General features: G+C 39.5%; 1 protein-coding gene across 1 annotated transcript in view; it reads right to left on the bottom strand.

The window, feature by feature from the left end:
- Positions 1-5738: 5738 nt before the first annotated feature.
- LOC592828 overlaps positions 5739-24022 on the bottom strand; it is a 55610-nt gene continuing 37326 nt past the window's right edge. The window contains exons 4-19 of the mRNA XM_030974267.1: positions 22862-23188; positions 21807-22049; positions 20839-21081; positions 20089-20328; positions 19244-19495; positions 18650-18763; positions 17773-17897; positions 16878-17024; positions 16026-16407; positions 14974-15248; positions 12158-12316; positions 11097-11221; positions 9788-10050; positions 8953-9019; positions 8121-8277; positions 5739-7527 (exon numbers count right to left, since the gene is read on the bottom strand). Of these exons, the coding sequence (XP_030830127.1) occupies positions 7078-7527; positions 8121-8277; positions 8953-9019; positions 9788-10050; positions 11097-11221; positions 12158-12316; positions 14974-15248; positions 16026-16407; positions 16878-17024; positions 17773-17897; positions 18650-18763; positions 19244-19495; positions 20089-20328; positions 20839-21081; positions 21807-22049; positions 22862-23188 (3569 nt within the window). The 3' untranslated portion in view covers positions 5739-7077. The remainder of the gene's footprint in view (positions 7528-8120; positions 8278-8952; positions 9020-9787; positions 10051-11096; positions 11222-12157; positions 12317-14973; positions 15249-16025; positions 16408-16877; positions 17025-17772; positions 17898-18649; positions 18764-19243; positions 19496-20088; positions 20329-20838; positions 21082-21806; positions 22050-22861; positions 23189-24022) is intronic.

Genomic DNA, 24022 nt, shown 5'->3' with positions numbered 1-24022 from the left:
CCAACATTTTAGTCAAACATAATTGTATTATGTACACTTTATTGTAGAAATTGACCGCACGCTCAATTTTGTTATGTTATGTAAGACGTGATCGCCGCGCTGTACCGTAAATTAAGAAAGAGAGAAAAACAAAAAGAAACCTTTGAGTTATATCGATCTCAAATGCGATAGAAATTACAAATGTCAGTGATAAATATCGATAGCTTTTGCGAGAATCGTGACGCAGTCGGAGGAAAAATAGTATTTAAAACAAATGTCACTCTGAGAAGTGTGACGTCACACCAAACTTTTCTGCGCAAAAGATTATGAATGATTCCACGAGGAGATCTCGACCTATCCTTGGAGAAGAAATTCTCCATGAGAGATATTATCATAATTATAAATGCTTTGCTACGTATTAATTAAGTCTTATAATTAGTCGTCACCGCAGTCATTATGTATTTGTAATACGTCAGTTCTATCATTATGTACATATTTGAAATCGCATCATCAGTGATCATTGTGTACCAGTCAATCGTATGAGATGTATTTATCAATCTTGTTGTTAGGCATTTAAAAATCGTTTAATTCATATCTTATCCTTGTGTCTATGAAAGTGTCCTCATTATGTAAATGAATATGTGGGCCTATATCAATATCATAGTCGTTTTGTAATCACTCTATTCTATAGGCGGACCTACTTACTAGTTGTTATGAACTATAAGATGAACGTCAAGCCTACATTTTGTTAGCTGTACATCAGTACACCGACAAAGTTAAGTGTCAGAAATGTGTTAGTTTCAAACATTTTTGTCTCATGCTATTCATCATGTTCATCTATGGGTCCTTATATGATTATGTTGAACATATTTTTTACATTTTTAAATAACATTAACTTTGCCAAAAATGTATGTCCTTCAAATCAGCAGTGTTTGCTATTTTTCAGTACTTTTATATGAAACGAGCAGACTAAACTTCATGTTAGTTATTTCCCATAGAAGAAAAGTGGGCCTGAATCTAGCTACAACACAATGGCCCGAATTCACAAAGCAAGGTTTGAGCTCAGACTAAGGTTTGAGCTCAAACCTCCTTTTGTTTCGTCAAACCTCCTTTTGTTCTTTACAAACCAGGTTTGTAAAAAACGCGTAAAACGCATCATATGACGTACGAAAACCAAGGTTTGTCAACAAACCTCCTTTGTGAATTCGGGCCAATGAGACCGAAAAGAATACGACCAACGGCCCGCAAGAGCTACAATGACAGTTCCGTGGGCCTCCTGAAAAAAATATATGAAGGTTCTACTACCATGATTTTGCATTAGCTGTTGCAATTAAGGACATTATACATGCGTATTATTGTAATCGGAGTCTTTAGTCTTAATATTTAGACAATCATTTAGTCTTGAAAATGTCTGAAAATAGTTTGTTATTCAGTATTTATTATATCAAAATGTACTCATTGAAAATCGCCGACGATATGTATATTGGAGCACAAGCATATACATGCATTACAGTACGCCACTTGTCAAAACGGTTTCGTATAAGCAAGAATTATACCCAGCCTGAATAAAGATACATAGCCTAATACAAAGGAATGTTAACACCAGGGGAGGGGCCGATGTGGTGTCCAATGTTATCATTTGTACATTGTTATCAGTATGGTATACGTGCTCTGTTTAAAGTTAAAGAGGTACATTTTGTGAATTAATGTAACAGCATATAGCAGTGTGGCGAATAATCAATGCTCATGTCTGATTTATGTTTGTATATATATCATTAAAATATATTGCATTTTCTCTGTCTAAGACCACCATCTGTTTCTCCACAACAACAAAAGTCACTATTTCTTCTACTTCTACTAGTACAGTCAGGCGCGTACGCAGCTACTACTACTACTACTACTACTACTATACTATTTAATTTAGCTAATTCTGCTACTACTATTTCTTCGTGTTATACTACTACTACTACTACTACTACTACTGTACTACTACTACTACTACTACTACTACTACTGCAGCTGCTGATTCTGCTATTACTACCAGCACCATCACTACTGATTAATTATTCGTGTACTATATAATGGGTTTTGGTGTTGCGGTACCTATTTTTCTTCGTATGTGAACGCCCGACTTTGTTATCGGGGTTATTTGTTGTTATCAATTGCTTTGATTGTGCTGTATCTGCTATCTATACCCAAGACCTACTTATTCGGATTAACAATAACATGTAATGTTTGATGGGAGAAGAAAAAACATTTAGTGTTCATTATCTCATCATTTGGGATGAGAGTATCGAGATGCAATGCAAATACTCGAACAATAACTTGAAGGATAAAAGAAAGACCCGATTCTTTTTTTTTCTTCAGAAGTGCCCCATCTTTGCCTTGATATTTCAACAATGATATTTCTTTCGATTTTATATTTGGGCAGGGGCGGCGATTTCTTTTCATGACCGGGGGGACGAAATGCAAGATTTTTTACAATATTTGCTTGTACATTTTGAAGTAAATTATGCGAGAGAGCGTAAATACACTACGAGAAGTTTTCTGCATTTTTATAAGTCTACATGCTGCACTCTTGCCCCCCCCCCCCCGAGCCTAAAAGTGTGTTGCAGTCTCAAGTCAGTATTTGCTATGCATTTTTGTTTGCACTCTTTTAAATTTTCTGCGAGGGGGGGGGGGGGAACATGTTCCCCGTCCCCCGGGATCGCCGCCCCTGTATTTGGATAATGATCAAGGGTAAACCTCAGTCCGTACAAATTACCTCTTCATGTGCCAATCATAAAATGCCATTTCGCTACCTTTTCTTTTCATAAAACGTTTTAAACTAATTCATGGTTCATATTTTGATATTTCTTAGATAATTCATATTTGAATTAATCTTATGTAACATGTCTTATTAAGACCTTTTTGTTTTGCTGGTTTAATAATTATTACCAATTGTTCAGTTTGTGCCGACTGGCCCTCTCGAAAATTGGCTAATGAGTAATGTGGTATTTAGAAGGTTGATTTTTAACGAGGTGTTAGATGTCATTACCACATGATTTGTTCATCTTTTTAGATAAACCACTTTGTATGTGACAGTTCAATACGATATTTTGTTGAGCATATAGAATATTGTTGTTTTTCTTCTGTACAAGACAATATAACGTCTGAAATATGTACACTGCTGTCGTTGAAAGGCTGGTACACAAATAAATGTATGTGTTGCTTTATTTTCTTGTGAATTTGATTATTGTGTTAACTCCAGTCTAGCGTGACAACAGCGTGGCTACCAGTAGCTCCTCCCTCATACACAAGCTTTCATTCTACCAGCAGCCCCTCCCTCATACACAGGCTTCCATTCTACCAGTAGCCACTCCCTCATACACAGGCTTCCATTCTACCAGTAGCCCCTCCCTCATACACAGGCTTCCATTCTACCAGCAGCCCCTCCCTCATACACAAGCCTCCATTCTACCAGTAGCCACTCCCTCATACACAGGCTTCCATTCTACCAGCAGCCCCTCCCTCATACACAAGCTTCCATTATACCAGTAGCCCCTCCCTCATACACAAGCCTCCATTCTACCAGTAGCCACTCCCTCATACACAAGCGTCCATTATACCAGTAGCTCCTCCCTCATACACAAGCCTCCATCCCTCCCTTATACACAAGCTTCAATTCTAGCAGTAGCCCCTCTCTCATACACAAGCTTCCATTATACCAGTAGCCCCTCCCTCATACACAAGCTTCCATTCTACCAGCAGCCCCTCCCTTATACACAAGCTTCCATTCTACCAGTAGTCCCTCCCTTATACACAAGCTTCCATTCTACTAGTAGCCCTTTGCTCATGCACAAGCTTCCATTATACCAGTAGCCCCTCCCTCATACACAAGCTTCAATGCTACAATGAGCCACTCCCTCATACACAAACCTCCATTCTACCAGTAGCCTCTCTCCCATACACAAGCCTCCATTCTACCAGTAGCCACCAGTAGCCTCTCCCTCAAACACAAGTTTCCATTCTACCAGTAGCCACTCCCTCATACACAAGCGTCCATTATACCAGTAGCTCCTCCCTCATACACAAGCTTCCATCCCTCCCTTATACACAAGCTTCAATTCTAGCAGTAGCCCCTCTCTCATACACGAGCTTCCATTCTACCAGCAGCCCCTCCCTTATACACAAGCTTCAATTCTAACAGTAGTCCCTCCCTTATACACAAGCTTCCATTCTACTAGTAGCCCTTTCCTCATACACAAGCTTCCATTATACCATTAGCCCCTCCCTCATACACAAGCTTCAATGCTAACATGAGCCACTCCCTCATACACAAGCCTCCATTCTACCAGTAGCCACTCCCTCATACCAGTAGCCTCTACCTCATACACAGGCTTCCATTCTACCCGTAGTCACTCCCTCATACACAAGTTTCCATTATACCAGTAGCTCCTCCCTCATACACACGTCCCAATTCTACAGTTCGCCCCTCCCAAATACACAAGCTTCCATTATACCAGTAGCTCTTCCCTCATACACAAGCTTCCATTCTACCAGTAGCCCCTCCATCATACACAAGCTTCCATTTTACTAGTAGCTCCTCCCTCATACACAAGCTTCCATCCCTCCCTTAAACACAAGCTTCCATTCTACCAGTAGCTCCTCCCTCATACACAAGCTTCCATTCTACCAGTAGCTCCTCCCTAATACACACGTCCCAATTCTACAGTTCGCCCCTCCCTCATACACAAGCTTCCATTCTATCAATCGCCACCCCCTCCCCATACACAAGTTTGGACTGACCGACAGCTCCTCCCAAACAAGCTTCCATTTACGAAAGTCACTCCCTCATACACAGGCTTCCATTCTACCAGCAGCCCCTCCCTCATACACAAGCTTCCATTATACCAGTAGCCACTCCCTCATACACAAGCTTCCATTCTACCAGCAGCCCCTCCCTCATACACAGGCTTCCATTCTACCAGCAGCCCCTCCCTCATACACAAGCCCCCATTCTACCAGTAGCCACTCCCTCATACACAAGCTTCCATTATACCAGTAGCCCCTCCCTCATACACAAGCTTCAATGCTACCATGAGCCACTCCCTCATACACAAGCCTCCATTATAGCAGTAGCCCCTCTCTCATACACAAGCTTCCATTATACCAGTAGCCCCTCCCTCATACACAAGCTTCAATGCTACCATGAGCCACTCCCTCATACACAAGCCTCCAATCTACCAGTAGCCACTCCCTCATACACAAGCCTCCATTCTACCAGTAGCCACTCCCTCATACCAGTAGCCACTCCCTCATACACAAGTTTCCATTCTACCAGTAGCCACTCCCTCATACACAAGTTTCCATTATACCAGTAGCTCCTCCCTCATACACACGTCCCAATTCTACAGTTCGCCCCTCCCTCATACACAAGCTTCCATTATACCAGTAGCTCCTCCCTCATACACAAGCTTCCATTCTACCAGTAGCCCCTCCATCATACACAAGCTTCCATTTTACTAGTAGCTCCTCCCTCATACACAAGCTTCCATTCTACCAATAGCTCCTCCCTCATACACACGTCCCAATTCTACAGTTCGCCCCTCCCTCCCCATACACAAGTTTGGATTGACCGACAGCTCCTCCCAAACAAGCTTCCGTTTACGAAAGTCCCTCTGGGCCTTTGCAATATTTGGACACACTTTCTGATTTCAAATCTTCCACTTATTAAATTACCAGCCATAGCAATAACAAAGAAAAGACTATTTGCGATGTTTTTTCATTATCATTACACTTTTATTTACATCATAACAATAATAGTACGAGTCATTCTAGTCCCTTAAATAGAGCAAATTCAGTTCTTTTAGTTCTTGTATTATATCAATATGAACAATACAACAAGACAGTTATATTGAGAATTTACTGGATGTTGGAAACAGACTCAAATATTTCATAAATCGATGTCGACTGTCACCTGTTTTACGGGCAAAATATTTAGGCTATGTACATTATCTAAGCCCTCATTCCGATAACGTTTATTCAATAAAATTTCTTTATTTTCCAGTTTGCTTAAAAACCTAGCCCGCCCCATCTTCTGAGGTTCCGTCATATTCTATGTTTGGCGAAGCTAAGTCTTTATTCCTCGCAGCTAGTAAGGAAAAAAAATAGTTCAATAATATAGCCTAGATCTGGAGTTTTGTTCAAATGTTTACACTCTATTTTATCGGGAAACGTGGACGGAACTTAAACATAACTGGTACATGTACTTTATGATGCAAGTGGACCATAGCCATAGCTGTAACATAAAAATCGACGTACAATCAGTCTTCAAAATTTATTGTATCTCCAACTTTGCTGCTATAAATTGTATTATACCATCAATTGTTTGATGTGTTCCCATCTGTGACTTCAATCAATTGTAATTTACTTCCTACTGTAAAGGTGCGATTTATTGAAGGAGGTTCCTTTGGGGTGAGATACAATGAATCGTAATTTGTTTGTATTACAGGACCCATACTAGACAAGTTTAACTTTAATTATTATTTTCTTGTTGCTACCAGGACTTGCTTATCATATGGACATGATGGAAGTAAGTTCGTCGGGGACTCTCCAGATATTATGTTCTTTTTTTCAGGATATCAATGAATTCATACAGATTTATTAGTTCGGTCTGTAAAACAATCCATTACTCTCAACAGGAAATTATTTTAGCAAACACGCAAAAGTAGTTATACATAAATCATTTCTCGAATGCACATTGTGATATCCTTAGGGAGAAGTACGATAGAACATCAGTATATACATATAATTGAATTCCTCCCGAGAAATCAGTATCATTATAGAAATGGTAAAATAAAATGTTTATAATATAATTTCTAAATCGCCATCTACCTACGTTAAATTTATTTAATAATACATACCATAGTATTTATTTTTTCTTGACTCAGTGGCTGTTGTGCATATTCACACGACCTGTAGCCTATATTCATAGATAGCCCAGATATGGAAGCTGCTCATGGCTTTGTCCAAAATCTCTATCTCATCAGTCTCTCTAGTCTACCTTGGAATAAATATATTTACACCACTCTCCTCCGTGCTTTCTATGTCGGCCCGTCACCAGCCATTATTAATCTTATTGTTCGTATTCAGCGCGCTCGCGCTCACACTGTACGTCGCATTCCGGGACTCGTCGCTGTTGGCGCTGTCGCGAAACCTCTGCTTGTTGGCTTGCAGGTAGGCGTCCAATCCGGGTGCGTCGCCCCAGTCGATGACGCACGGCCCGTTCCAAGCTGACTCGGAGTTCGCGTGGTAGCTCTTCTCCTTGACACGGTACGACTGACTGCGGATGTTACACTCGATGATAGAGAGGGAACTCCAGGCGCTGCGGACCTCTTTGGACCGGACGCAGAACAGGGCGAAGATGATAAAGCCTTGGAAACTGTTGAAGATGCAGAAGAGGAGACGGAAGGCGAAGGTGGCGTCGCCCACGGCTAGGAAGCCAAACGACCACGTCAGACCAAGCAGGACAGACATGCAGACAGCGTTCTGAAGCCTGGATATCACCTGGAAGACATTACGTGTTTTGGATAGGAAGAAAGCATAGAAACAATGATTGTGATAAAACCTTATCATAATGTACAGATATTATTTTTGGTTACTATTAAAATCCATCCCACAAAAATCAATATAATGAAAATTAATTGTAACAGAACCGTTGTAATCAACAGCTAAAAAAAAGCCAGACCAAAGGTTGCCAGAGAAGCTGTTACAGGCATTTTAAATGAAAAATAGCAAAATATTTTACAGTTGAGAAAATATGTGATTCGTTTTTGCTCAATACGCCACTGGCAGTACTGTCTAGTATAATGAAGATCATTTATTACACGGGAGAGGATCAGTAGTAGTTTTTATTATGAACGGGAAACCTCAGTGAACATACGGATATGCTAGACCACATCACGAAAAAAAACATGCTGGAGCACAATAATAGGGACTTTTAGATTCTGCACGACGAGAACGTGGACTGCCCTTTTAAGGCAATGTGACGTCCTTTTAAGGCACTCGCAGTGACGTCACATTGCCTTAAAAGGGCAGTCCACGTTCTCGTCGTGCAGAATCTAAAAGTCCCTATTGTTGCTTGAGCATCCCCCACTCACCTGCTCTCTCTTTGTTTTGTTGACGGAGTTGCCGCTCATATCAGAACAAAGCAAGTTTCTAATGGCCAAACTGAACGTGATGATGTTATGAAGTAAAATCACACCGATCGGGAGAAGCAATCCATAGTACATCACGTGACTAGGCATCAGAAAACAGCTGAAAGAGAGGGAAAGATCAATACAATATTCAGTGATAATTGCAAAAATCATTTATTTCCTTGTGGAATGTGACCCATAGGCTATGACATTTGTCTATGTATCTCTTGATAATAATAACTGTGTTTTACAGAGCGCTTTATCAGTTACAATCGACCAATGGGCTTATACAGTATTATCTCCCGGGTGCATTCTTTTCTTCTGCGGCACAGATTGGGGCTTTTTTTTTTAAAAGAGGCCTTGATTTAACCCTAACCCTAACCCCAACACGCACCTAACCCCAATCTATGCCGCCGAAAAAATAACGCCTCCCGGGTGACTTGTTAAGAACGGTAAAAAGTACTCCATCACAAAGCTCATCTCATGTCAGTTCGTTTGCATGTGTGGGAGGCACACGCAAGCCCCCCCCCCCCCTACACACAACACACAGCACATTGTTACGCGCACACACGAACGCACACCTAAGTCATTCAGGACACAGATGAAAATCACAAATTTTGGGGGAGGTAAAACCTCTATAGGGAATCCAATAATAACAACGGGTCATCAGAAACTCGATAAACCTGACATTATTTCTATAAAAAACACAATTACATCATTCTATATGTTCAATAAGAATCAGTAAGTATAGAATTAGTAAGTATAGAATTAAAGTTACTAAGGTATGATAACTCACTAGCTTTTGTTTCGATAGCTTTCGGTGGACAATCCTACAGCAATGGCTACAGGGATTACTGGAATACCTAGTACGAAAGAAACAAATAAAACAATAATATGAAATCAAGTTGTTGTTATTATCATACAAGCAAAAGTACATGTTAGAAGTCTTTGAATAAGCTGTTGTTGTTTGTAATAACACGAATGGGACTATTCATTTATTGCGGGGATGCGGAGAATAATATGACTTTCTATCTTTCAAGAAATCTTTCTGCAAAATAGAACTACGAGTCACGTTTTAATCAAAGCTATGAAAAAAATGGTCCTTAGCGACATGTCGTCGTATTACTCGAGGCATTTCATTATTAATATTCCATTACCGGTGCACCGAGAATGGTAACATGTAGCACAGGTAACAGAAGCAATTAGGGGGTTATTGAAACTGAGAGCTGTAGAAATTAATCAAACCCTAATAAAGATAGGAAATATGACTTACACAGGGTAACGTCTTGACATATAAACAAATACATTACAGGAATATGAAGGAAGGATAACATTGAATTCTTAAGGTGTTCAAATTAAAAAAAGTCTTGTTTAAAGGCGCTTGGAAGAATTTTGGCCTATAATACGGTGATCCAAATTTGGTCCGGCAACAATTGCTCCGAGTTTAATTTCGTCCAAGGTATAGGTTTAGGGTTAGGTATAGTGTTGGGTATAGGAATGAAGTAAGGCCTATGTCTCTGGTTAGTGTAGAAAATCACAGTTGATCCGAGTAATTGTAGCCGCAGTGGCATATACAAAAAGTTTGTTTCTCTGTTTACGTCATCGGGAGAACCCTTTCAGCTTGTACGTACCCCAGGCGACGAGGGCGGCCTTGATGACGAACCTTGACCTCTCGCTCTTGAAGACTTTGACGAGCATGACGTACATATGACGCGCTTCAACCCCCATCCACATGATAGTGACCAGGACGAGATAGTGAAGCAAGGCAGCCACGACCATGCAGGCGTACTGGATGCGCGTCGCGACGATCCCACATATGAACACGACGTAGAGGATGAGGAGAGCGATACAGAGGTGGATTAGGATTTGACGAGAACGATTGGTACGCAGAGATCTGTGGGAGACAAATCGGTTTAAGATATCAAATCGAGTTACTTCTGCCAATTAAAAGAATTGGTCTAAATCTCCGAGAAAAACAAACTTACTAACCTAAATAGTTGGTCATGCAATATCGACGTCCTCATAAGTCTTTATTATTTCGGGGAAAGAAGTAACATAATGGTGAGAACATTTTTGACGGACAAAAAAAAAAGGCCTTTCAAATTTTGAGGTCCCTTTTTAGCTTACTCCAAAAAATAAAATGAAAGTGAACAACACCAAAGTTTTATCACCTCAAAAAGGGGGAGTTTTACTTTAGGTATGTCACTTGGGTTTCAAGGGGGGTACCTGCCGGATGCCCAATCCATCAAGTCCGACACTGTTTTTTGGCATTAGATCTCTTTGCTTATATTCTGTTCACTTATCAGTAAGCGATAATTTAACTACAGTTTTCAAAATTGAGTGTAAATTGTGATAAATGCCTTTTATTTTTCTTCACCACCGAGACAAAGGAGTGGAAATTGATTTTTTGTTTAGAGTTAACCTTTTTTTAATGAAATTCACAGCCGAAGTTCCATTTGACAAACGCTATTACAACTATAAATAATCAAATGCAGTGAACAGTAGACAGTAGAAGGAGGTGATAGGTGGAAAGCAAAACTCATGTTCGGAACGCAGGATCTATAACAACAAGTAAGTCTTTTGACATCATTACCATATATATTCGTACTTTTGCATAGTCACAGGAAAGAAATTTTAGAATTGAAAAAATGTGTCATCAAATATCATGCAGTTAAAACTTGTAAACAAAATATTTTCAGTTTTCAAAAGAGAAGAGAAGAGAAGAAAAATATTAAAAAAACACGTAACATATATATGTTTTATTCAAGATTCATAACCAACTAGTAAGCTGTGAAATTATTGGATATACCGATTTCTGTAGTTTGTCGAGGTTAGCAGAAATCTTTTCAAAACAACTGCAGATTTGTATCCAAGCAACCAACGGAACTACCGAGAGTAGTTCTACTTGTCGTCATAACCAAGATTCAAAAATAATCTTACTTGAATAAGAGGAAGGTCAGTATGGTGAAAGAAAGACCAGCAATGGACAAGAAACAGCCAATTCTTGTAATGATGTCTAGAGCGAACTTTTCCTTCTGGTTGATGTCTAATTGACCATGGATATCCTATCAAAGAAAACAGAAATTAATGAAATTACAGATTTGATTCCGCTCAGTGCCAATTTCAACGGATGCACAAAGTTCTTTGAAACTTAGCTGGGTGAAGAAACGGTAAAATATTCCCGGGGTGTTTCACAGAGATCCTGAGTCGAACTTAACTCTAAGTTGGACTTAAACATTATAGAGATCCATTTGTAGCCTTAAAACAAAATACATTCAAATAAAAAAAATCAAGTATTTTAGACTTTTCATAAATTACACATCAATAACATGAAATTTCCTTGATAATAGAAAATATGAATGATTTGAATTAACATTTGATGCCTTTAAAAAATAAGTTTTACAAAATATTTTCAAAGATGCTAACGGCTTTTCATTATTTTTAAGTCCAACTTATAAATAAGTTCAACTTAGGATCTTTGTGAAAAAAAAACCCGAGTCAGATATTTTCTTGAAGCAATCATGAATATCAATAGCACACGAATGGATAGTTGAACGACGCCCACGAGTTCAAAGACCTTCATGAGCCAATACCAATAAACCGTTCTATATAGAATTGCATAATAATACAGAAGGAATAATCATCAGTTTACATATTGTGTCTTTGTTATGTTTGTACATTTCAAAAGGAGTGACGCACGAGGTTATTAAAATTGCCTTAGGTTGACGTTTAGAACGTTTTTGCGACCGTGTTGTTTAAAGAATGATGGTCTTTTGAGCATGATTTAGAATTCAGGTTTCTCAAGCGTTCAATTGTGGTAGTATAACACATTTTTATTCGCAATAGCCTGTTCAGAAGCCTCTTTCTTGCTGCACCTATATATATATAATTGTCCAGCACCTGGGAACTATGTCTTACCGACTTTGGACATTAAAAAAAATACTATTGTATTGTATACAATTGTAATTACGCACAATATCGACTACAAATTCAATACCTACCACTAACACAGCGAAATTTGTCAGATGGTTGCAGAAACAAATAATACCGCCATCGGTGCGACGACCAGCAAATTGGCACCCTTCATTCGACCAATCACCTCGCCCTTGGTTCAGTCCGAAATCCCAGAACACACACTCAATGTTGGAATAATTCAAACCCTAGAGCGAAAAAGTTATGAACAGATAACTATTATCAATAACAAAAAGGTTGTGATTACAATTTATTTGTTATTCTTGCACAGACTGTAAACAAGTTTCCTAAAAACTAGGATGATCTGGAATTCTCTATCGGAGGGGGATAAAGAATAACGTTGTACAACACGACTTGTCCCTCAATAGCCGTATGCAACATGTTTTTATTTACATAACAAAAGTGAGGCTTCTTGGTGCTAGGAGAAAGCTTGCAGCGGACCAGTGAGAATAACAGTTCCTTTAAAATACTGTTAAAAGTATAGAAATCACACTGTAATCACTAAAGATTTAGCTTGTAAGATTGACGAATATGAAATCTAGGCCATTTCTGGGATATTCCCTTCTTGCAGCCATGGTAACAGAATTAATATACAAACTTAAAATACATCCGAAGGGCAAACGCGGTGGAAAGTATTGTCTCTTGGCATTTATTCATTCGCGAAATGATTGAGCCGCAGTTGAAAGATTTATGCATGATCTGACGTGGGTTGTCTAATGGAAAAAGGAAATCCTTGTATTGAAAATACAATCATTTGAATCCTAAAAGTGATAATAGCAGCCGCTTCTACCGCTCGTTTTTCATTTGTGTATATATCTGCACTAGTTTTTCCATTAGGGGATTACTGTTGTCGTTCACATACAGAAAAAGATAATTGAAATGCAAAATAATTGAAATAACCATTACTACTTGGAACGAAATATTAACAATTTAATTGTGGATTAAACTAAATCTATTTCTTTAAAACCTGAACATGAAACGCACAGATGAAGAAGAATAAGCACATTTCATATGGAAAGGTCAAGGTGACCCTGCTGGAAAGAACACACTCATTCACACTCATTCACAGTGTGAACTGTGATTTCACACTGAAATTACCAATGATATTCGTGCGATTCTGAATAACATATTTGAATACATGTACAAATAAATATATAAAACTTTAGAATGAGATATACATAATGAATATCAACCATTAAAAGCGATGACTGAAAGCATAGCATACTTATAATAATATGATAATGATCACTCTGTACACACACAGCATGATAATAAAAAAATTAAAAAATTATATTAATATAATAATAATAATAATAATTTTAAAAAATACACCCCCCCCCCCCCAAAAAAAAAAAATAAAAAAAAAAATGTATATAATTATATTTATATTTTTCCAGAATAGAAACAAAGCATCATCGTGAATGAAAATAATTTGGGAAATTCGATTAAATAGTAGTACTATCAAACGATCAAAATCCTCTCAAAATGTATCAATTTTGCATTGAATTTGTCAGTTTTGTTAGCAATTATACAAACTGCCTCTCATTTATGTAACTATTCCTGATATGTTGCTTTATTGTCTGTAAAGACGATATAAATTTAATATTCGTGGAAGCGAAGACGGCCTTTTCCTCTGGGCCTAAAAAGTGCCTTTACGCCTTTGTAAAAGTGAAGTAAAAATACTGAACAAAAATCAAACGGATGGATAAAATAATAAAAAAGGTCGGCTGCCCGCAAAAAGACGAGCTTTACTGTCAAATGCAGTATCGTCTTTCTTCAGGCAGCTCTCCCCCTCTCTCTCTCTCTATCTCTCTCTCATTCCCTCTCACCCACATACACACACACTCTCTCTCTCTCCCTCTCTCTCTCATTTCCTCTCACACGCTCACTCACTCTCTCTTCTCTCGCCCACACACTCTCTCTCTTTCACTCCCCTCTCTCTCTCTAACTTTCTCCCTCCCTTTCTCCGTATCTCCCTCTCTTCCATCTCACTACCCCCCTCTCTCTCTCCCTCTCTCTCCCTCTCACACACCTTCTCTTGTTCACTCCCTCACTATCTCTCTCTATTTCTCTCTCCTCCTCCCTCCTTTGCCAGCTCGTTTGACCTTTTCTCCAGCTTTTTCCTTATCATTATATTTCCCATTCGATTGAGAAGCCGGCATACGCCTGTGAACACGGTAGCTAACCACTAACTTTCAAAATCCCATCTATTTGGATTTTAGAGAGGAAACGGGCAAGAATTAAAGCCTTGAGTATTTTCTCTAAAATCTGTTAATCTTTCTATTATACAAGATACAGATCTAGCCATGAATGTAGTTAGGCATCAAATGGCTAAGAAAAGATTTGTGTAATTTCGACGGAAAACTACACCGCAATCTTCTTTCAGTTCTTTATCCTGTAGTAGTATTTCAAGCTCTGATGAAATCATCTCAAAATAATTTCGAGATGAACAAAAAAAAAACGTTTTAAGTGATTCCTTTAAATTTCTTTCAGTTTTCTATTCTGTATTTAGTTTTTCAAGCTCTGATAAAATCATCTCAAATACGTTTGCCATTGCCAGTTCCCGGTCGAGAGTCGAAATGTCATGTTCACGCTTCTAAAAGTGGAAATATTTGACAAAAACTTAGTCTAATCGAAATATATCCTTAAAGGAGGTTATTCACTATTTCATATTACATCTTTGTTAATCAATTAATAAATTGAGGGCTTTTAGCTTTTAATACCACAATTTGTATTTTTTTGTTCATTTAATGTTTTTTGATAATTTTGTTAGGGCTCTTTTATTTTGTTTTGTTCTCTTTTCTAGCTTTGTAGTTTGTGTGTTTGTTCAAAGGGAAATACCTACCTCTTCAGTTCCAAATTCGATCACAACCGGATCACTGAGATTGATGATGGTCATGCCACCGGCGACTGATGCGGACAATATTGGTCCTAACACCTTAGTGAATCGATGGGACTGAGGGGCTACACTGTAGCCATTGTCACCAGATGGCCCCGTTGTACCAGCGGCTACGCTCTGGGTGTAGTTCTCTTGCCGACGGCGTAGGCGCTCGGATGGGAAGAGAGTGTCGTCTTTGAAGACAACAAAGCTAACCGGGATTGCGGTACCGTTGAAGGCAACTTTGTGAGAAAAGAAAAGAAAATTTAAATTCATGGCATCCAAAATGAATCAAGATCTAGTATTCAATTAGGAAGAACATAATATCGATACAAAAAAGGTTCTCAAAGACAGTCTCGTGATGTTAGGAAATTCATCAAATACCTAATACTCGGGCTGGTAGAAAAAGACATGAGTCCAAAACGAAATCAAGGAAATTGTTCACAATTTTAACATATCAAAAGTCTTGAATAGTATGATGTCGATTGTGATAGCTTTCAGATGAAACCGTTGAAGGCAGCTTTATAAGGGAGAATGGATATTACTGGGATCCAAAACTGTACCTTCGAGTGATTTACATCGACTGAAATGAGGCCATATCTTCGATATAACAATGACCACTGGAAATGGTTGACATATACATTATAGGTTTAATTAAATACACGGGAGTCCAAACGGTAGAAAAGGAAATAGTTTCAAACACGACATAAAACCTATTAAAAGTATAGGCCATCTTTAAATTATCACTCGCAGACAGATGACTCTACGGGTACCCTTTGTTTGTAAGTCACTGACCAACTAAACTAAGTCTACATAGATCACATTTTAGGTCAATGTTCAATGAAATCATAACGACAAATTGGAAAATGTTCAACCATAAACCAACAAACATTATCAAGTAAAGACTGACTCAAGCTAAGTACATACATTTATCAAATTGTTGTGGTTATTGACCATGGACCCCTGGCATCTGGGCATCTGTTACTAGGCTGCGAGAAAGACTTTTTTTTTCGTCTTACCTTCAAACACTTCAGAAGGCAGCTGAATGGATGCTTCCATCTGGAGATGTTTCTGCATTGGGGCTGTATCGTTCTTGATGATGGTCCTTAGCAAATCATCTTCTTCTTCCTCCTCTTCCTCTCCGTCATTGTTATCCTTATCAGAGGTCACGGGGGCAAATGTCAATCCCATTGTGACATCATCAGGGCGAAACGACGCGGTTCGCACCGCGATGAAAGCGGTCGCGACGTTGAGTTTCTTGTCGCAGTGGGCGCTCTCCATTAGCTGGCGGTCTAGAGTTTGGAGGATAGTGCCAAGTTCGTGCCCGACTTCGTCCCTGGTAGTTGCGGGTATATCAGATTCGGCGACTTGGTCAACGATTTGGACAAATGCATTGGAAACCTATGGGAGTGAGGTAAATACAAAGTAAATTTGTACTTATAAATGTCTCCAAAATTGTTAATTAACAGTACTTGGAAGAATGATAAGGATGATGGGAATGAATAGATTGAGAAAGAAGGACATTTTGAGAATTACTGAATTATAAAAGCGACAACTATTTTGTTAGATAAGGATGAGGCAGATGAGCCCAATTGGGCATACTTGGAAAGAAGGTTGACCTATTCTGACACTGGCCCGAAAGGTCGACGGGGTGAGTAGGGGTGGATGAGGCAGAAGAGTACTTTAGGTAGAAAGATTGAAGAAATGGCTGGAAGAAAGAAGACTAAAGTGCCTGGGTGGAACTGTTGGAGAGGTTTGGAAACAGGTATAGTAAAACTTTGCGATCTCGAATTTCTATTAAACCGTGTCATTTAATAAACATTCGGTCAAACTTAGCAAATAAGTATTCATTCATTAGTATTTCCACTTACTGTTTTTGAAGAAGATTCCACGTCGGCCATGTTCTGCAAGGTGTCGGAGAGGAACATGATGTCTTCTCGCTCGAATTCGGTTTGGTTCACAACGACAGCCTCCACGTATTCGGCTACTTCTTTTACGTTGTACTTAGAAACGGGGACCTGTATAAAAAACGTAAAGAAATATGACACACAACGTTGTACTTGGAAACGGGGACCTGTATAACAAACGTAAAGAAATATGACACACAACGTTGTACTTGGAAACGGGGACCTGTATAACAAACGTAAAGAAATATGACACACAACGTTGTACTTGGAAACGGGGACCTGTATAACAAACGTAAAGAAATATGACACACAACGTTGTACTTGGAAACTGGGACCTGTATAACAACGTAAAGATATATGATACACAACGTTGTACTTGGAAACGGGGACCTGTATAACAACGTAAAGATATATGATACACAACGTTGTACTTGGAAACGGGGACCTGTATACAAACGTAAAGCAATATGACACACAATGGGATTTAACGCTGACTCAAAGAAATGACAAACGAGAACATACCCCTCATCTCACAACCACCCATAAGACTGCTATCTCCATATTTTTCTAAGACAACTATCCTCGTCATTTTTTTTTTTGGGGGGGGGGGGGAGGATTGCCATTGGGTCATTTGTCCTAGGGGACTATATAACTGTCCTAAATTTTAGTTTTCGGTGTAGAAATCTAGTGATGATAGTCCTTGGGATGTTTTTTCTTAAAGACTCGTAGAGCATGGAAAGAAATGATAGATTTATAGTCACACAGAATGGGGATCAAAAGGGAGAGAGATAGAGAGAGAGAGAGAGAGATGAGAGAAAGAGAGAGAAGATAGATATTGAGAATGAGAGTCATCACTTACTTTACTAAGATCCCTGAAATCAAGTGGTGTGATGTCCCTGCCACAGGTCCTAATCTTTACGCTTTGCCACAGCCCGACATCAGCGTAGTCAAACTGACAGTAACGGATAGCCACTGGGTGTCCACCTGTAACATTAAGATGGAAAGGAAGAAGCAACGTATACTTTGTGACTATCCTTTTATGTTAAAAGTAATCAGGATGCTGAAAAAAAACGATGGTAGTTCCAGTGACATGATAATACTCCTGTTTCCATCCATTTTTCCCTCGACATAAGTAATAAGGACGTAGGGCACGAGAACGACAACGAATCACTTACTTTCCTGACCCAGAGGTGCTATCGGCATATCGATATCATTCACCTTCGCCATATGAAAGAAGAACACATTCGCAACGTCAGATTCTGACAAGCGACCTTGATGGATGGGGTAAGTTTTGGAAACGTCCGGATGTCACCATGATCCTTGTATTTTTACTAAAAACATATTATCAGCGTTTCTGGCTACCATATCTGATCAAACCCATCAGAAATTATAACACCATTACCTGAGATGGCTAATTGTTCCAAGTTGGGGAAATTTAGGGCCCTCAGAAAGACATGAATGAGTTGCGACTGAGCCGAAGCGATCTTCCAACTTACAAATACCTATATTAAGATAATTTCAATTTAAGTTGCGATCAACTGGGGCAAATCGGGTCTCTGTGTAAACTGGAGCCTCGGATAGTAGCTCTGGAATCGTCTAAACGGTATTAGAGTAACTACGAGAGACCAATGTAGCGTTCAATAATGTTCATTGTCCTTTCAGCTGTGCAACATTTTTGTCTCAAGATCCAAGACAAGATTGGGTGGCTAGAGTTTACACAAATGGATCAAACTTACCGTAAGCAGTGTTGACGGGACATCGTTCTTCTGACTCCGCCAGAGTACTCGTCATCGTAGAGGGCCATGTGAATGTTTCTCCTCCGGTCGTCGTCCTATCCGAAGGACATATCGCTAAATATCCCAAAATAAAACAATTATTTTAAATAGATGTTATGAACTTTCCTCGCAGGGAGAGGGGGTGGGACAAATCGTCTGTACTATCTTCGGCTGGCCGCAAGAAGGCCGGAATCGATAGCTTTATATGGTTAGTGGTAGTTACGGTCTTCTGGCGGACAGTCAACGGTACTACAGACGCTTTGCCCCCCCCCCCCTCCACCACTTCCTGCGAGGAATACACACACGCACACATAATGTGTAAATGTTGCTGATATTGAAACGAGGGTCATAAAAAGACACCCCATGTTCCGATGAGTCGTATCTTATGCTCAAGAACGGGAAAGATTTTGAGGTGAGATATAGATAGATGTAGTTGATTGTAGATGAATCATGTTTTGAATCATGTCAATGATTTGCCTATTACAGCTACTATGGAACAAAGATAACTTTAATCTTCATCATCAAACTTGATCCGAACGACGTAATGATCCATACCTTCAATGATAGAAACGTCGAAATCGCAAGTGACGTTATTTCCAGCGAGGTCGTTGACTACGTAGGAGACATGGTGGTCGCCAACGGCAAACTTTGTACCAGGCGCGTGGGACCTGAACCACGGCCAGGATATTCCAACGTTATCATCGGCGATCGGTTCTTCCCACCGGACCGAGGTCGAATTTTCACGATATGTTTCGATGTATCGCCGAACGTTGCGTGGGCAGTTCATGAAGCGTGGTGGTTCAGAGTCTATGACAGAAGGAAAACAAGGATAACGTTGTGCGTCATCATGTATAGTATATAGACAAACATATACAGACAGATAAGTAGACAATCAGACCTCTATACCAAACACACTGCAATGTATACCGATATACATACATTGATACAAATTGTAAGAGAACGGACGGGGTTGCAGGCAAAGGTATTTTATCGTATTTAAACCAATGTCAAGCCCATTATTTACATAACATATGTAACCCCGAAGGTTTTCGATGTTAGTTCGAAAGTATATACCCTTGACACCATTCTATGTAGGCAATTACAAGCCATGTATATATTCACACAAACACGGTAAGTACCATGTTTGTGTGAGTGAGGGTGTATACGGGTGTGTGTGTTTGGTGATGTGGGTGGGTGAGTATGTGTGGCTGTATGAGGATTTTACAGGCCGTGCTGGTGGCTACCAGCTGACTCAAAACAAAATGTGGTTTATTGTTTCCATGACTTAATCTACGAATGGTGATTTAGGCCCTACTTGGTGATCCCCTTGAGACTAAGACAGCAGAACAAATACTATATTTGTGGTTAGAAAAGGGTCCAAAGAGACACGGTATTTTTACCTCTGACTTGGATGGAGAAGGTGCAATTGGCAAGGTTACCCGTGCCATCTTGCATCGAGTAGGTGCGGTAGGAGATACCGTAGATGAACACACCGTCTGTTCCTGGATCCTTCAAGATGACTGTTCGACCCGAGTTGTCGGTGGCAGTAGGTCTTGTCCAGCTCGCACGGGAATGAGAAGTGCCCGGGATGGTATCCACTACGATGTCGTCAGGACAGGTCAGCCGAGGCGGTTCTCTGTCTGCAATGTGAAACATAGGAAGAATTTATATTTCCAAGGGGCCGTTTTTTAAAACTTGTTATCATTAACATCTGTCGCAGATCAATGACGAATCTGCCCGTAGCCAATCAAGTGTCAGAATTTCAGTAGCTTATAATGTTATTATTTATAACAAGTTGTATGAAACAGAGCTCAGGTCTTCCCACCTAAGCGTGTCTTGCTTATATCTGTAAATAATTTTGCTATGAAATGTAACATGAAATCTGGGAATTGAAGTGCTCCAATATCTATTTGGCTCTTCAAAGACGCTGATACTACACAGCTGCATACTAAATTTAAACCGACCATATGTAAAAACCTATGTCTAATTCAAATATTGTCTCTAGAGAAGCATTGCTCTAAAAACATTCTAGTTCTTTTTTAAGACATGTTGTTTCGCGTGTATATGTACCATTAATCGTAAATGATTAACTTTTAAAACGAAATGGACAAAAAAAGTCAACCAATGTATAGTTTGGTACGACCTCTCACCTTCAATCATTATACTGAACGAGCAAGTGGCCTCATTGCCCGCTAGATCAGTTGCTGTGTAGACGATGGTGAATGATCCGATACCATAGTAGGTGCCAGGAAGAGCCTTTGTCACGAGATCAACCTGGCCAGAGTTGTCGATAGCAACAGGGTCAATCCAAGACACCTGGGCCATGGCCCGACCCGGGTCAGTCGGGACCGACATGTCATCGGAGCATCCAAGGATGGTAGGCGGCTCAACATCTGGTGGAGAAATAAATACAAAAACAAAGTTTGGTTGGATTAATTTGTATAACGATTGGATTGATCAGGTACTTGATCGGTACTTTTGGCTGACTGGTTGGTTGGTTGGCTTGGTCAATTTATTAACTAATTGGTTTAGGTTGTTGGTTGAGTGGATGGTTGTTTGGGTTGTTGGTTGCATATATGGATTGGTGATTTGGTTGTTGGTTGCTTAGTTGGCTGATTGGTTGGCTGGTTGGTTGGCTGGTTGGCTGGTTGGTTCGTTGGTTGGTTGTTGGTTGGATGGTAGGGTTATGGATGGTTGGTTGATCGTTCAGGTGGTAGGTTAGTAGGTTGACTAGTTGGTTGATCGTCAATTCCAAGAGAGAGAGAGGTGGTTGGTTGGTTGAATGGTTAAAGTTGATTGCTTTGCTGATTAGTTGTTGGCTGATTGCATGATTAGTCAGTTATTTTGTCTATATTATGGCTGGTTGGTTGATTGGTTGGTTGGTTGGTAAGTTTGTTCATGAGCTTGTTTTTGGATCCCTATAATTTTGTATGGCTTATCACGCTCTTGAATTTTGTCCGTAATGTCCCCTAAGACCATTCTGACGCATTTTGGGCTCTTAATAATTATGTCAGCGTGTGACACCTTCGAAAACATTACGTTCAAACGGCACACACGGTCTTTATAGGAACTCTGTGAACAGTACCGTTGTCCAGCTAAAACACTAGGAAACACTCACCTTGAACCGTTACCGTGAATACACAAACTTCGACCATTCCGAAGATATCCGAAGCGTTGTATACAACATCGGTCTTTCCGAGGTTGAAACGATTGCCCGGTTTATAGTACGAAAGCAGTCGAGTGTCGCCGTAGTTATTGGCCAATGACGGAATGTCCCATGTGACAGTGGTGTGGGTCGAGTTGAAATCAGTGGGTACAGTGATGTCTGATGGGCAAGGGTCACCAAGTGCATATCTTTCATCTATACAAACAAATATTTAAAAGATAAAAACAAACTCAGATAGATTAAAGTTGATGTAATAAACATAAATCAACAAATATCGCTCTTATCTGAGATGTATGTATTTATTGATAAACTAAAAGAATCATATTTTGTAATGGGCTACTTGTAGCCCGCCTTCCTAAGTATCATTTATAGAGGAAAACAAATCGACTATAACAATGAAAACCACTAACATGTTTGTTTAACAATAACAAAGAAGTATATAGTTGCGGATTATTCTACCATTTGACGACTTATTGTAAAATCTTTCATATTCACATATATTTGTACAGCAGCACGCCCGTTTTCACTACTTTGCTTCTTTTGGAACTACAAGACTTATTAGTCTGACATTAAAGAGAAACTTTAGTACTGGTAATGCGATTGCATTGTGAAAGAAAAGGTGTGGAAAGGATCAGAAACAGTTGATCATGTAGCATGTAAGTATTGGTGTGCACTGCAAGGTTCTGGAGTCATCAAAATCATAATAAATTTGACCGAGTCTTGGTAAAGTAACAAGCACTGACACAGAAAGCTATATATGGGACAACACACATGGTGTCGGGGCTGGTACTACCTTGATTTCCTTGTCTTTCTATGCTCATTACTCAGCCAGTATACATTTTCTTCCAAAATTGTTTGGCACATGTCATTTATTTGTAATCTTGAACATTCAGTGTAAGTTTCGTTTGATTCTATGAGAATTAATTTTCTTTTTTTTTACCAGAACTCAAGTTTATCTTTAACATGTATTTTCATAAAGATATGACAAGATTTCCAGCTATTCTTACCATCAAAAACCAGATCAATAGAGTGCATTTCATTCGCCCTGCTCAAATCGACACACGTGAAGGTCCCGCCATCGGAAGGGACCGGAGAGGTGATCCTTATTTTCTTCATCTGTCGACCTCCCACCACCTCGTTGAGAAACACAGTACGTGGCGATGTGTCCGAGATGTGATTGGCTACCAGCTCGGGCCTACCACCTTGGTTGATGATGCAAGAGATGTCGATGCTGGTGACGTAGGGGGTGAGAAAGATTGCGTACGAGCCGTCGCTTGTGGACGATTGCGGGAGGGTTGGTGTAGTCGCTAGTGCAAACTGAACTCGAGTAGTTTCTGAAATATAGATTTTTAAAAGCCCATTACATTCATGACAAATACGATCGCAAAATCGTTGAATAAATCACAGTAACGCAGTTTTAAAGGCAGGCTTTACTACTTCAGCTAGAAGGGATTAGACCACCCAGCGAGCCAGCTAGGTCACTGCGACAGGTGGCTATCTCATTAACCCAGCTCTCATTTAACATAAGAAAAAGAGGATCATGGGGGCCAACAGGCACCGATTGTGGAAGTTTTCTATATAGAGGGAGCAAGTAGCTACAAATAGGACAGTGTGCCTTTAATGGCCCTGTATATCACATTTTGAAATGTGCGAATATTGCAAAGACGTTTTTACGTAATCCGAACATAATTCATATGGGATAAACAGCGGAGTATTGAAATTGCCATTGAGTTTGTATTTCCGAAAGTCTTTGAGATCGCATTGATACTTGTCTTTTCTTGTTTATATCCAACCGAGACTTGTAAGCAATTTATGAAAAAAATAGACATTCACACCAGGGCCCTGTATTACAAAGAGTTGATATCAATTGCAAATTAATTGCAATTGATATCAATCGCAACTATGTACATAAAAGAAAGGAGATTGCAAACTTGCGATTGATTAGAGGACTTGCGATTTATTTGGACAGGGCCCAGGACTGCCGATATATTTATCATTGGTACATTATACTATAAAAACTCTCATTTGTAATATAGTTATCGTTCCCAAATATGTATATTTCGAAGATGATACTAAAGGTTCTGTAACCTTCTGAAAATGTAATTTGTAACGTTGTCTGTACAAAATCAGTATTTCTGGCCTATATAGGAATATGCCAACTTCTCATC

This window comes from Strongylocentrotus purpuratus, unplaced genomic scaffold (genome assembly GCF_000002235.5).
Source record: "Strongylocentrotus purpuratus isolate Spur 01 unplaced genomic scaffold, Spur_5.0 spur5_scaffold_7, whole genome shotgun sequence".
Taxonomy (NCBI): Eukaryota; Metazoa; Echinodermata; class Echinoidea; order Camarodonta; family Strongylocentrotidae; genus Strongylocentrotus; species Strongylocentrotus purpuratus.
Note: the sequence above shows the minus strand (reverse complement) of the source record. Positions and strands in the feature narration are given on the sequence as shown.